This window comes from Manacus candei, unplaced genomic scaffold (genome assembly GCF_025592945.1).
Source record: "Manacus candei isolate 608988 ecotype Guabito, Panama unplaced genomic scaffold, ASM2559294v1 h1tg000067l, whole genome shotgun sequence".
In the NCBI taxonomy this organism is placed as follows: Eukaryota; Metazoa; Chordata; class Aves; order Passeriformes; family Pipridae; genus Manacus; species Manacus candei.
Window position 1 is genome coordinate 15,502,242 of NW_026138115.1, and position 15,285 is coordinate 15,517,526.

The 15,285-nt window shown below is 35.6% G+C and overlaps 1 protein-coding gene across 2 annotated transcripts in view; it reads left to right on the forward strand.

Moving 5' to 3' along the window:
• PRKD1 (protein kinase D1) overlaps nucleotides 1–15,285 on the forward strand; it is a 130,624-nt gene that overhangs the window by 103,465 nt on the left and 11,874 nt on the right. For both annotated transcript variants that reach the window (XM_051806255.1, XM_051806256.1), the window contains 8 exons: nucleotides 610–687; nucleotides 1,243–1,522; nucleotides 3,835–3,887; nucleotides 4,970–5,042; nucleotides 5,964–6,070; nucleotides 6,500–6,661; nucleotides 9,130–9,228; nucleotides 10,005–10,272. In XM_051806255.1, coding sequence (XP_051662215.1) covers nucleotides 610–687; nucleotides 1,243–1,522; nucleotides 3,835–3,887; nucleotides 4,970–5,042; nucleotides 5,964–6,070; nucleotides 6,500–6,661; nucleotides 9,130–9,228; nucleotides 10,005–10,272 — 1,120 coding nt within the window. The remainder of the gene's footprint in view (nucleotides 1–609; nucleotides 688–1,242; nucleotides 1,523–3,834; nucleotides 3,888–4,969; nucleotides 5,043–5,963; nucleotides 6,071–6,499; nucleotides 6,662–9,129; nucleotides 9,229–10,004; nucleotides 10,273–15,285) is intronic.

Below are 15,285 nucleotides of genomic sequence, written 5' to 3' on the forward strand. Positions count from 1 at the left end.
ACAGTTAAAACATACAAAAAACATTTGAATATGTCTGTTGCATTATAGGAAGCCAAATGTAAAGGCATTCTGAAGGAAGTAAAACATAATGTTAACACATTAGGAGTTCTGTAAAGTAGGTTTTACCTTTCAGCTGCAGTCTCCCAGATACTTTACTGCTAGTTGACTTGAGACTTTGGTAAAGTAGATTTAGCATAGAAAAAAGTTATTTTCTTTCCAACTTGCTAAAACAGAAATAAAGCTTTTAGTATGTGACCTTCGAAAAGCAAACTGGGCTGTTACAAGTGATACAAAAAGCAATTTTAATTATTTTAGGAGCATACTGGTAGCAAATTGTACTGAGTGTAATGCAGACATTTTGGATTTTTAAAACTTGTACAGTTTTAACAGAGCTATTACTGGAAAAAAAAGAGCATGGCCCTATAAATCTTAAATTCAGTTATAAAGTCTTCATTAAAATCTTATAATAACAAATGAATCTTTATTGTTCACAATATACCTCTTCAAACTAAAGTGAAACAGTTTGGCAGTGGTGTTTTTGAGAAACGAACATTTCATTAATTTACTTGGAAAGTGCTAGAACTATTTTTCACTTGTTTTTCATTGCAGAGGAAGCGACACTACTGGAGGCTGGACAGCAAATGCATTACACTTTTTCAAAATGATACTGGAAGCAAATATTATAAAGTAAGGAATATTTTTCAAACTCTTTTTATACCAGAGGAATATAAGGACTGAATTGCTAAATTGATACTTACTAAAAGTAAACTAGTAGTATAACTTCTATCTATGGGGTTTTTTTTATTATTTAGTCTGCATATATGTGTTTTGCTTTTCACAAGCAAGTCTCTGATCAGAAAGATGTCAGCTAGCAAGGACCTGTAACATACATGTGGAAATGGAAAGGTTTTATACAGGAAGTCAACAGGGTTTTATTTTCTAATGGAGTTCTGTTGATATCTTCATGATCTTGCTTTTTTTCTGAAGGAACCTCACTACTCTCTTTGATACATTCAATTAAATAATTGAAGTTCTGCTTGGTCTTGGAAAGAAACCTTTAGTATTTTACCATCAACAGTCCTCTGTGTCCCAGTTTCAGGTTACAAGAGCCTTTTTGTTTCTGGAAGAAGCATGTGGTAAAAAGTAATGGCTAATATCATCAGTTACTTAAATAAAGTTCATGCTTTAGTTTTATATGTTGATAATCTATACACAGGCAGTAAAATATTTTCTTCATTTTAGGAAATCCCATTGTCTGAAATTTTGTCTCTGGAACCTGCAAAAACTTTCACTTTGCTGCCTCAAGGGGCCAATCCTCATTGTTTTGAAATAAGCACAGCAAATATAGTCTATTATGTTGGAGAAAACGTAGAAAACCTCTCAAGTGTTCCGCTGAATAACAGTGTTATCAGCAGTGGCATTGGCATTGATGTGGCACGAATGTGGGAGATGGCAATACAGCATGCCCTGATGCCTGTCATCCCTAAAGGGGCATCAACTGGGTCAGGACCCAGCCTGCACAGTAAGTTTATTCATTTCCTCCATTTCAGATAAGTAAAGTTCCATCACAAATGACATTGCTCAGTCTTCTGCACACATTGAAAGGAGGTATTGCACAGTTGGTAAAGGCTATCCTGTCATGGCTTATTACTTGTCTACATATTTTTTTAAACACCACAGTTTCTCATCCATGTGTTTTTGGTTTATAGTAGGACATCTGTATTAATCAAAGGTCCGGATTTGTTAGTGAGCAAATAGTTATGATATTAGTAAGGCATCTCATCCAAATTTGTATTGCTGATGTGAGAAACAGCCTCCTTGTGCAGAGGGATTAAGTTTTCTGAGCTCCAGTTTGGAATTGATAGATTTTCTCCCCGACTGTAATTTTTATTTCTAACTATCTGCAGAAGCAGCTCTTCACCCTTTAGGTCACTGCAGCATAGATGACATGGTCCCTTTCATCACATTTGGCTGTATAACTGCCTGAAATATTGTCCCATGCTGAGATGAAAAGAGCTCTAGTGTGAAGAAAGCTATTCTAAGCACAAGGCATGTGTGATATCCAGGAACAAAAGGACTGAGTACACCATTGCCTCCAATTTACATACCTTTGTGTAATTCTGTAGCAAAGTTGACAGTTTATGTAAACCAAACATGAAACTTGTTTAAATCTAGCTTGAGTACTGATAATAAAGTAGCACAGAGCAAACAATTCCTCACTACTAGGCATGTGCTGCTGTGGCTGCTCTGTTACTTCTACTCAGCCTAGTCAGTGTAAAGTGAATTTGGATGTGTCTACACAATTTGGACTAGATCTTTTGTTGCAACATACACCCGCTTTAGCACTTGACATCTGGATGCTATTAGTGCAGCATAAAATGCTAATGAGACCACAAGCCCTTCAGAAACCAAGTAATACGACAGTCTGTGGCTTTGCATCTCCAGGCACAACAGCTCTTGTATCAAACAAGATCAACAAATGTCCTTTGCTTTCTCTACTGGGATCTTGCATAAAATAGTGTCAAATTCTGTATGTCATTTCCATCAGACTAGTTGCCTAGTGGCCCTGGTTTGAGCACAGCATAGCTAGACAAATCACCTGAAATGCTGGACTGGGCATGACAGCTGTCTTCTCTTCCTCTTGGGAAGTTTGAAAAATGTTTTTGCAAGTTAGTAGTTATTTTTGGGTTATATGTGCAAAAATTAGGGTTGTCTGAGACCTTTAGAACAATTTCCTGTAGAGAGTGAGAATGATAACAACCTTCTGTCTTTTGCTCAAAGTAAGACTTGACTGTGTCTTTGTCCTTGCTTTTTTTCATGTAAACACAGCAGTACATACATTTGAAAACAAATTGTCAATGATAAAAAGCCTCTAGGTAACTGAAACATTCCATTCCAGAAACAGTCTTCCTAAGGAAAGGGAATAAGCCACATGAAGCAGAAGTTACTCATGTTACTTACTACAATGGGATTAGTGCTCATGGGTAGTAGCAAGTGCCTTTGATGTGTAAAAAAGGATTTATAGTAGGGGACACTGGTTTTGATAAGGCTGAAATTTTTACTAAGAAAATGAAAGTCCACATGAACAGAATTCTAGGTAGAAAAAGGAGACAGAAGTGGCAATGCTCCAAAGAAGCATTCTTTCCTCCCCAAAGTGTTGTCTTTGTGTAGTACAGTTAGCAGTAGGTATATTCTCAACTTTTACTGAACCCCTCAGAAGGTTTGCAGTTCGAAATGCTTATGACAACATCCTAAGCTCTGAATTGGTAGAGGTTCGATCTGCTGTTTGTTTTTTTAAAGGACAAGTGCAAGACTTTGTTTCCATTATATGTTTTGATGATGTCTGTTAAGCCAGTTGAAATGTGTATTATTTGTAACAGTATGCAGTCTAATTTGAATGTGTATTTGCCTTCATCAGAATAGCATCAAGTACATTGTAGATGACTCTGTAAATAAAAATTATAATTAAATCGCCTAAATAAAACCAGTTTACTCTAGTTGCAGTTGTTACTTGACTGAGGTACACAGCCTCAAAATAAAATGGAAAAAAACAATAAGGAGCTTATAAATGGGAATGATGAGAATCCAGTATTAAAAAATTAATAATGAAATTTGTAATTCTGCTTTTTCCATACACCGCAAAACTGTTGTTCGAGTCACGTGTTTGTGGGCTGGTGTAATTTTATATTAGCTGGTAGATGAACAAGCTGACCTAATTGGTACAATTTCTAGAGCTGTCAGTAGATATTGATGTAATGTGAATGTCATTTTCTATTACTACATGTTCGAACTAAAAGCACAGCAATCTAAAGTATATTTTGCTTTCTTCCCCAGGGGATATATCCATCAGTATTTCTGTGTCAAACTGCCAAGTTCAAGAAAATGTGGTGAGTGTTCTCTGGATGCTAGTGCTAGACATGCTGTGATTAAGCTGGCAAAGTCATTGATCTGTTTTGCAAAGAGGAATGTTAGAGGAGTTCCTATCAACCATTTCTCAGTTATTTTGTAGAAATTTAACAATTAGCTTTGCTAACTTTTGACAAAAATCATCTTCATGACACCTTTTCTTGAGATGCAAGAATTATGTATGGGTAATTTCACTGAACAGAGACTTTAACTCTGGATCTTTGCAGGATGTTAATTAGCAAGTGGAAAAGTGAGGTATAGAAATTATTTTCATGGAATTTGTCAGCTGAACTTCATAAAGCTGACCGCAAGCCCTGATAAGTATACCATTTTCTGTCATCTTTGAGAGATCAGATATTCTCTGTCGTATGAAGATGAAACTCTATTCAAAGGAAGAGTTGCATGTGTTGTTACAAAATGTGTTGTTACACAAAGAACTCTGCATTTCTTTTATGCGAGGACAGTTAGACACAGGACATGCGGTCAAGGTAAACAGTCACACTACTTCTGTTTTGTCTCATGGGCAGAGCTAAAAAACAGATACTCCCTGCAGCCAAGTAAAGCTTTGGGACAGCTCTGGTAGTTGTCACAAAATTGCCTGCGAGGGGTGTGTCCATTTGTTTCCTAAGAAGAAGTAAGACAGCCTTTATCTTCAACTCCTAGGCATTCTTTTACTGTTTATTGTATATGCTGCTGGTTAAATATCAGGAAAATAACACTGAGCTGCAAGATTTGATGTTTGAGTGTCCCAGATGAATCTGCTAACAGTTTATGCTTTAGCCTGTGTTAAGGCACTAAGAAACAGTGAGACATGAGACTCCCTGTCTGGCACGAATGGAATATTTTACCCCTCTCAGTGAACCTGTTGAAGATTGTTCAGCTTTTGCAGCAATTACAGTTAATGTGGCTTGTATGAAAACTCACCTGAATTTTTTTGGCAGATAATATATTTTGAAATGTACTGTAGTAAGTGTATGCTACTTCCCAGTAGAAAAAGCAAATGAAATACAGATTCTGTTTCCATATCCTCAAGGCTTAATATTTGTTATGTTTATATAAACAGGATATTAGCACCGTATACCAAATCTTCCCAGATGAGGTATTGGGATCAGGACAGTTTGGAATTGTTTATGGAGGTAAGGCTTTGCTCTGTTGCACAGTCGTGCTTAAGATAGAAGTTTTCTAGCATGGTGAAAGTATTTGGACTCTGAAATGTTTTGTTCTAGAAATTAGCTGTCTGTTGTTTTATGAAAGCATTATATATTAAATAATGATTATGCTTTGTGTTGGTGAAGTCTTTTTGTAGTTTGAAGTTTTCTACCCAGTAGTGGGTCAGGGTATATCAATAGCTTCATATTCTCTGTAAGTTCTAATAAAGAAAATGGTGAAGTGCAGAAAGCTGTTCTTTTTGAGAGCTGTGATGGATAAAAAAATTATTCTTCTTTCTGTTTTTCTTGACATGTTCTAGTGAGGTATTTTTTATTGTTTTTCAGTAGCTTGTTAGAATTGTTTCTCTTTTTCTTAGTAATTTTTTCCATCTTTTTCCTTCTTTTTTGAGCAGTTTTTGGGGGTTTATTTAGGTACCGCTGTTGTTTGAGACAGTATTAAGTGAGAACTAACAAATTACTCACTGAAGAATCTCTGACTCTCTGATAAACATGGAACATGCACTTGCATGCCTAAAGGCTATCACTTAGTTCATTACTTGTGAGTCTGGAGCTACCAGTGAAGGATTAAACCAATAACTGGCCAGTTGCAGACAGTGCAGCTTCTGCTGATGTAGATATGAGAAAATTAACTTTGCATCTATATTGTTGAAGTGGAGAGAAGACTTTCCATATGTATGTTTCTTCCAAGTTTAAACGACTTTCTCAGGTGACAATAAAAAAGTTCTGTTGCCAAAGGGTGAAAAGAAGAGAAATGACAGAAAACTTTTAATGAATTAGCTGCAGACTAAGAATTACTTGGTTGTGACCATTTGTACAATCCCTGAAAAGAGAACACTTTTCATAATTAGTCATGTTAATTGATAGAGACCTTTTGTTTTAATAATGCAGGAAAACATCGCAAAACTGGAAGAGATGTTGCCATTAAAATAATTGATAAACTAAGATTTCCAACTAAACAGGAAAGTCAACTTCGAAATGAAGTTGCAATTTTACAGGTAATTTTTCTTTTCTTTTTTACTGTATTAACTCCATTATTTATTTCCATAAATAGCGGATAATATATTTATTTTAACTGATAATCACTAGTGTTTTTGAAAAAATGCTAGTATTTTTGCTGCTTAATCTGCATAAACAACCAAGAACAAATGTATTGTCAGTGTTACATTAGGAGTTACAATTTCTGCAGTTTTAAGCACCAGGCACAATAAGGAAAATATATGTTTGTTAAACTAATTTGAAGTTCATACATTCTCCTGTGTTGTCCTGAGAAATTTCGTGCCTGTTGCCCACAGTTTAGGCATACAGTTTAAATTATCAAGTACTGAAACACTATCTGGTTTAGGTGGGAATCTGAAGTCTGGCTATGTGATGATAAAAACTACCAATCATATTGGGAAATCTAGTGCTTTATTTGTCTTTAATAGAATCTTCATCATCCTGGAGTTGTAAATCTGGAGTGTATGTTTGAGACACCGGAAAGAGTCTTTGTTGTTATGGAAAAACTCCATGGAGATATGCTGGAGATGATCTTGTCAAGTGAAAAGGGCAGATTGCCAGAGAGAATAACAAAGTTTTTAATTACTCAGGTAAGAAATTTAATTACTCAGGTAAGACAGAAATTTGAGTTCAATTATGATCACTGTTTATTATCTTTTGCTTTTGATGTATTTTACCTGTCTGATTTATGAAAGCCTGAGTTGTAATATCAGGGATGGCAAAACAACTTTCTGTACGTTTCTGCACATTATCTGGTAGGTAGTAAACCATTAAGAGGACATAGAACTAGATACATGTACGGCTGTTGGCTGCTGGATGGAAGGGACATTAAGCTACAGTTTCTCAAATGCTTGAAGAATGAAGCACAAGAAAGGAATGGAAAGTGCTTAAAAGCAAACTGTTTAAGACCTGCAAAAAGAAATTTGAGCTTCTTGAACTGCCCCATACCTAACCATTGCAGTTTGTACTATGCACTGGTACACCTATTTTCTATGCTGAGATTGGATCTCAGTGCTACCTGTGATTAAATGAGTCTGGCTTCCTTTATGGCTTCTGTTAACAATTTGATCTGGGTTTTTTAGAGGGGTTCCTATTGTCATATTATCATATTTCTTCCTTAGCTGTCCATAATACTGTTTTAAATTTAGATACACAATTGAGTAGTGAGCCACCTCAGAGTCAGAGCAGCCTATGCTTCAACAGTCAGAAAAAAGAAAGGAGCAGAAACATCAGTGTCATGGTGTTTATAAGTTTATTATTTGGTGTAGAACTTAACAGGTTCCCTAGTCTCCAGGCGTCCGTGGGCAAAACTGCCACAAGCTCTAGAATCTATTCACAGGTTCATTCAGCCTCCTCACCATTACCTGGCAAATTCTACCAGCCCCTGACCAAACGTAAGGAATGGAGTTGAAGCCACACAAAAAGGATGGATATCTGTTACACTCAGTTGCCATATTCTCGTGTATGTCATGGCTAGGCTTTGTGAAGGAAGATTTGGGAAGGGCTCTATCCACATTTATGGACAGAGCTTATTAGCCACGCTGGTGGCTAATAAGGCCAATACGAGGTAGACACGTCTGGTTGCAAAAGGCACAGCAGAAAGACTCCTTAGGTGGTGTATTCTGCAAGACACGATTCTTTCTGTGTTGTCTTTTCTCCTCAAGAGTGATCATGCGTGTGTTCTCAAAGGAAGCAGCAGTGTTATAGATGGTGTGTCTCCAGACCTCCCGATTGGAGGCCAGAGTAGACGAGTTGTGTTGATCAGTATGGCCAAGGCTGAGATGTTGTTTCAGGGAGTCCTTGTATCTCTTCTTCGGGGCTCCTCTCTTGCGGCAGCCAGTGGCAAGTTCACCATAAAGCAAGATCTTAGGGAGGCGGTGGTCCTTCATCCTTGAGATGTGTCCTGCCCAACACAGCTGTGTTCTCAGTAACATGGCCTCAATACTTGTGACTGCTGCTTGTTCTAGAACAGATGTATTGGTCACATAATCTGACCAGTGGATGTTTAGGATTGTACAGAGGCAGCGTTGATGGAAGCGTTCTAGGAGACGCAGGTGGTGGTGGTAGATGACCCATGATTTGGAACCATATAAGAGTAGACAGCACAATGGCTCTGTAAACACTGATCTTGGTACTTTTCTTCAGGTGTTTATTATGCCAAACTCTTTTATGGAGTTTTCCAAAAGCACTATATGCCTTTGCTTATCTGTTGTCTATCTCTCCGTCAGTCTTACCATCCAAGGAGATGAGGCTGCCTAGGTAATTAAACTGCTGGACTGATCTGAGCTCTGATTGGCCAATGGTGATATGGGGATGATGGAAGACTTCCTGAGGTACAGGTTGATAGGGGACTTCTGTCTTCTTTAAACTGACTTCCAGCCCAAAGAGCTCAGCAGCATCTGCAAAGCAGGATATTAAACACTGCAGAGCTGCTTCTGTGTGGGCGACAAGGGCGGCGTCATCAGCATAAAGCAGCTTCTGGACAAGATTTAAGATCTTAGTGTGGGCCTTCAGTCACCGTAGGTTGAATAGGCTTCCATCAGTACGGTATTGAATGTAGATACTGTCCTGACCATTCACAATCTTTTCCAAAGCATCTTGTATATGTAAGAGAATAGAAATACATACAACGCTCTTTATTTTTTCTCTCTTCAAGAAAACACTTAAATTGGATCATATGATATTTCTGTGATTTTTTTTTAATTGAATTTAGATGTGGTAAGTCATTCTGCAAATGTTTCTACATTCAGAGATTTCATGGACAAAAAAAGTAAGCAAATACTTAGAACCCAGTTTTTAAAAAATGTTTATAATGTAAACTCTTTGGAGAGGGAAAAATCATATTTCATGCAGTGAAATATCAAGAAAACTTGAGGCACAGCAAATAATAGCTGACATTTTTGCTTTTGGTGGGTTTTTTCTTTTCATTGTTGACATTTCTGTAAAAGGTACATTCTTGTTGAATTGTTTTTCTTCACACAAGTCCTTGCTTCTCTGGTCTCAGATATTGTAAAACAATATAAAACAAACAAACATAATTTGATTTGTTTATTCATAGATCCTTGTTGCTTTAAGACATCTTCATTTCAAAAATATTGTTCATTGTGACCTCAAACCAGAAAATGTGTTATTGGCATCAGCTGATCCTTTCCCACAGGCAAGTAGAAAATGCCCTTTTCTTAAGATAAATTATTCAAATTAATAAGTGTTAGCAATGTTTATTTTATGTATAAACAAGAAAGTGATTAGTGACCTGTCTACACAGAATTTTTAGATAAGAAAAAAAGCAATCACTTATTCAAAACTCTTTACAAAGAAGTCATGTTTGAAAATCCTTGTCTTTTGTCATTTGCCTAAAATATTCAACTACATTTTCAAGTGTGACATAGCTATTTGTATGATTGTTTCTAATTTGCTCACCATTACAGAACAAATTACTTAGCTTGTTGATTTGCTCCAGAAAGAAAGTTGTTTTTCTGACAGCTGGGGTAGAGTTCATGAAGAACTAGAGCTTCTTCTTTCATTTTATGAATTTAAATGCCGTGTAGATTGCAGGATATTTAAATATACCTTCTGACTGGTCATATTTCTCATTAAAAGGTATTTTTATCAGCTTCTCTTACCTTTGATCTGCAGAGTTCATCTGTAATCTTCAACTGCCCATATTCAAAATGAGTACTATTGATAATTTTTAGGTAATATCAATACCAATAATTGGAAGGGAAGGATCTGTAATGAATTAAGTGAGAATTTTCAAGCAGCTAAATGTCTCGGTGGAAATAAGATACTCCTCTCAAAGAGGAGTTTAAAAAAAGTATCCTTGAAGGAGCAGTAGAGATACATTCTGCAACTAAACCATGATAAAAGTTCCTCAACTATGTATTTAATAATAAAAATAATTTATGTCTTACTTTAGCATTTTTCATTAAACAGGTAAAACTTTGTGATTTTGGCTTTGCCCGAATCATTGGAGAGAAATCATTTAGGCGTTCAGTTGTAGGAACACCAGCCTACCTTGCTCCAGAGGTACTGAGAAACAAAGGCTATAACAGATCTCTGGATATGTGGTCAGTGGGTGTCATCATTTATGTAAGCCTCAGTGGTACCTTTCCATTCAATGAAGATGAAGACATACATGACCAAATCCAGAATGCTGCTTTCATGTATCCACCTAATCCTTGGAAAGAAATTTCTCATGAAGGTAATACCTGTTTGTGGCTGTTTTTATATAAAAGCTAAAAATGAGGTAGTTGTATTTTGCATTTATATTTTTTTCCTGTACATAACAGTGAAAAAAAAATGGAAATTTCAAGTTACCATAATGTAATGTCTCTGTTTTGTGGTATCAGCTGCTTTAGACATTTCCTACAGAGCATGTATAGACTGCATATGGCATAATCCTCTAGCATGGGATCTTTCCAGGAGGTTTTGAAGGAGGCACATAACCATCTACAGATCAGATTGCTATAGAATCTTTGGGGAACCTCAGCTGCTGGAATTGGCATTGCATGTATTTACATATGTACCTCATTACTCAGCCCTATTGCCTCTGCAGTCTTTTTCTTATTCTGCTTTTTCCAGTAATTTAGTTTCGGTTCAATAGGATGCGGTATCCTGATAGTCTTTGTGTGGGGAAGATAAAACTGAACAATTCCAAGTAGATGAGGTTTCAGGAACAGTGTGAAAAAATGTCATAGAAGAGATTTTCTGCAGGGAGAAAAGGCTTGGAGATAATGAATGAGACTTTTGAAACTCGAGTTCTGTTCAATGGCATCAAAGAACTAAAGAACAGTGTGACTAGTTCACTAGCAACACCTTTAACGTAGATAAATTCTAAACACAACTAAGTAGGTCATTTAACAGAATTGTCAGTTCTGGTTTCACCAGTATTTTCGTATACGTAACATTTTCAGGCAGATTGATTTTCTTTAGGATTTTTTTTTTAATCATTGTGTCCATAATTTTTGCAGGATTGCTTTGTAAGTCCTAAAGTGAAGGAAACATTATGAACATCAAATTCTTATATCTTTTTTTTAATTTTAATATATGCCAACTTGTATTACAATACTACCATTTACAATTTTTAGTATTTACAGTATAGTTTTTCTGTTTTTCAGGTGATATGTTTAACATACATGTTAAGTGTAGTTTAAAGCATTGTGCCTAATGCTTACTATAATATAATAGCCATGTGAAATTCTCAGCTGAAAAATGCTCTGAGAGCATTGTTTGCTATTTTATCTTGGTGGCAGATGAAGTTTGAAATCTGTTGGGGAAAAAAAAAAAGCTATAAATCTGCACAATTACACACTGAAGTTCTCCTGAACCTCCACACACTTTGATATGTAAGCTGACAGAATCTGTTGGCAGCAATGCTTTATCTGTCGCTAGAGATAAGCAAACAGCAATCAACACAGGGGAAGCTGCAAGAAATCGTCTCCCACAAGTTTCTACTGTGGTAGACAGAAGATCAATTTTTACACTCAGAGGTGAAGATTCAGTAGGGCACCTACAGAAAACTCACCTACTTGGTTGTTATCTCTCCATTTGTAGAATTGCAGCCTTCCTTAAGAGTCAATGGATACCAGGCTGCAAGCATGCAGAAGGGAGGAAAAAAACACTTCAACAAATTACTAAGTTAAAGTCTGCTTATACATTGTGATTTTATTACATATTTGAATTGCTAGCTGATGAACCACTCTGTTGTGCTAAATGAAAACCTGAAAAAAGTCTGAAGAGATTCTGTTATGTTTAACACAGAGAGACAGAGACAAGATTTCTGTCCAATTATTCCTTGATAATGCTGATTTTTAGAGCTCAAATTTGAACTCAAATTCCAGATTACTTAGGGAAAATTACTTATGTCAGCTTCTCTGGCCTGCACAGCTTGTGAAAGAGCAGGAGCTGGGCCCTGTGCACCTACTGGCTCCATCCAGATTCTGTTACGTCTGACAATGTAGCATGGTTAAAATGCAAACCTGTACCCAGTGTCCTAACACATTACTCTGGTTTACAATTCTGAACAGTGCCATGTTAATTAATATTGCAAATAATTGTAATATTTAAGGGAGAAACAGAGGTGATTTTAAAGGTTTTATGAAGTTGCTTATTTAACACTGCAAATAGAAACAATTTGAAAAGGTATGTGTATTTAAATGTAAACTACGCTAACGTGAAACTCATTTCAAGCTAAAGACACTGGGGTTCATAAATTTCTCTTCTATGAATCTACAAAATTCAGACAGAGAATTAGTTTCAATCCCAGTAGGTTGCATTTGTGCACTTGAAATTCTTCCTTTAGCTTGTCATAGCCTCTTCCAGCTTCCCTAAAGGTTAAGCTAATGAACTGGATTTTCCCTGCCATATTTTCCCTGTTATTCTTTTTGCAATATTCTTAATCATTGAATATTTTTCAACAGAAATTTCAACATTAATGTCTATGGTTACTTTTAATTTTTTTTCATTATGAGAAGATCAAGAATAGATTTCTTTTAAAGGCAGGTATATTTCTTGTTTATTTCCATGAAATCTGTATCATAATTATATAATATTATTATCCCAAGAGAATGGTAATAATAGCCTACTAGTTCTTCCACTGAAGCTTCTAAGGGAGTTATATCACAATGTGGAATATGATGCTGCTGCAGAATTTGGCAAGGTCTTTATAAATGAACAATGATTGGTCTATTTCTTTCAAGGTGGTATGATTGAAATTTCTGTTTGTCTTGAAGAATCTACTCAGGCATTTTCTTCCAAGAAGCATTACTCTTTGTTTTAAAATTAAAACAATGTTGTGTAAGTGATTTTAACTTGTAAAAAAGAAAAAATGTTGAAGGTCCACCAGTTAATGCAGTTTAAATATTGACATTTAAAAACTCATGCAAATATTTAAGAGAATTTTAACACATAGTAATCAACCACAGTGATTATTATCAATCACCTTCTTCATAGAAGGCTTCAACCAAAATTTGGCTGCACTGCTATAAAATTAAAAAATTGAAACCAGAATTGATTAGGTAAGCATCATTGTCACAGATAAAATAAATCAACATAAATATTATCTTTAATGAAGGTAAGAAATATGTTTTCAGAGTGTTATGCTGTGTAAATTTGAAAAATAGGAATGATTTGTCAAAAGGCTACCATAAGTAAAACTAATGTAAATGTTCTTTCTTTCTCCTTTACTTATTGCTTTCTTCCTTTATGATCAAAAGACAGTGCTGGGTCCAAGCATTCTTTGACTGTGGACTTTACAAATTGTACATTACAGCTAGATTTAGGTACATTACTGCTCCCTTCACCCAGAGACTATATTACATGCTTCAGTAATAGCAGGCAAAAACTGAGAATTTAGTGAACTTGGAAGAGCTAGGCCACCATCTAAGAGAATTCATATGTTCTCTTATCTATGCATGCCAGTAAAAACACTCACATTTTCTGAACTTATAAAATCTAATATATATGACTGTTTTTTCAGTTTTTTACTGCTGAAATATGTTAATATTGGTTGCTGTGAATGTTGATAATATCATGGCTAGGCTTCACGAATGAAGATTTGGGAATGTTCATAATATGATTATCCTAAAAAATGCTGTTGCAGAAAAGCAAGTAGTAGTAGAAGGAACTACATTTGAGCTAAAAATAAAAATTATTCAAGCCTATTTCTGTCTGTATCAACAATCCTGCTTAAAGTGCCAAGCAAGTGATGGCAGATAAGACAGACACCTTAGAACAATAGAAGGGGGGGGGGCAGTTTATTTCACAACTGTACCTAATTAGGATCACAAATACATGCAGCTGTTATACCTGAGGTAGCTGCTTCTTAAACTGTAGGAACTAATATGATTTAAATTCTGTGTATGTACTTTTAATGGAACTGTAAATGTTTCAAAAGTTGTGGGTTTTTTTATCTCATTAAGCAATTTTCAGTTTAGATTAAGGGAAGTGATCATCAACCAGTATTGCCAGTGTCTGTGCAACAATGATTTTCTCAAAGGGCGTATAATTTGTCTCAGAATGGCTAATGAAAGCAGTGTTAGGAACTTTTGCATGCCTATTGCAAAAATTTATGCTAAGGAAAGCAGACCAGCAGTCAAACCTTTTGTGTCTTGCTCATGACTATGACTGAAGCTCAGAGAGCCATATGTGTAAAACTTGCAACTATAGTAATTTCAACGCTATCTTCAGACCATTAAAACTGTAAAAAGTTTAGGAATAGCTAAACTTAGTTATTGCTGTCTTCTATTGTGATTTTAATCAGAAAGGAAAAAATCACATATTTCTTTGCATTTAATGGATAGTGCACAAATTAGAGTGAATGATGCTGTGTTTATCACCACTTTGGTTTTGGTGCACAATAGATGCTTCTCCTGATAACTGCCAAGCAGCAGCATGTTAATTTGGGAGCTGGAAGGCAAAAGGTAGCAAGACTTCAAAAAAAAATAAAATGAGAAAGGTCATACCTAAACAGTGTGTCTGGAAAAGCAACAACAGTGATAAAGTAGCCTAAATATTCCCTTTATATGTTCCTTATTCAATTACTGGTCTTAAGGTAAAATTGGCTTTTAAAATTTTAAACTGCACTGTTGAGGGGATAAATTTGTAAAAACACATGACCCATGACAGTTTAAACTGCATAGTTATGATAAAAATACACTTAAAGTCTAACAGGTTCAGAGAAAAAACATATGGAAATAAGTTGTATTTTGGAAAAGTGTGTCATGAATACAATATTGTGGTCTGTGTTAGTTTTCTTGATAATCACTTTTCCTTTAGCATTTTCTAGCAATTCTTAAAATAAAAACCTACAGTAACAAACCAAGAAAGAAGACAGAATCTATTTGAGGCTAATATTTTTGAGTGCTTAATGTTTTTAAGTTGCCATCAACAGTTCTGTCTTTTCTGCCACTCACTAATGTGATTTAGTCGTTGACTATGAGTCTTTTCGCTCCATAATATGCCTATCTGATGTCATAACTTCTGGATTAATCCCATCAACTCTTCCTGCTGAGAAATTCTAGCGCTTTTTTTTTTGTGCAATGCTTTGTCTGTCCTTTTCTCCATTAAAATATAACTTATGAAAACTAAAACCTTCCAATTTTTGTAGTGCTTAGATTTCTCCATAGGGAATTCTGATTTTTACCTAAGTGGCTGCATTTTCCCATGGTTTTCCAATAACTTCATTCTTGAAAGAATACCCTGAAAACTGAAGCTG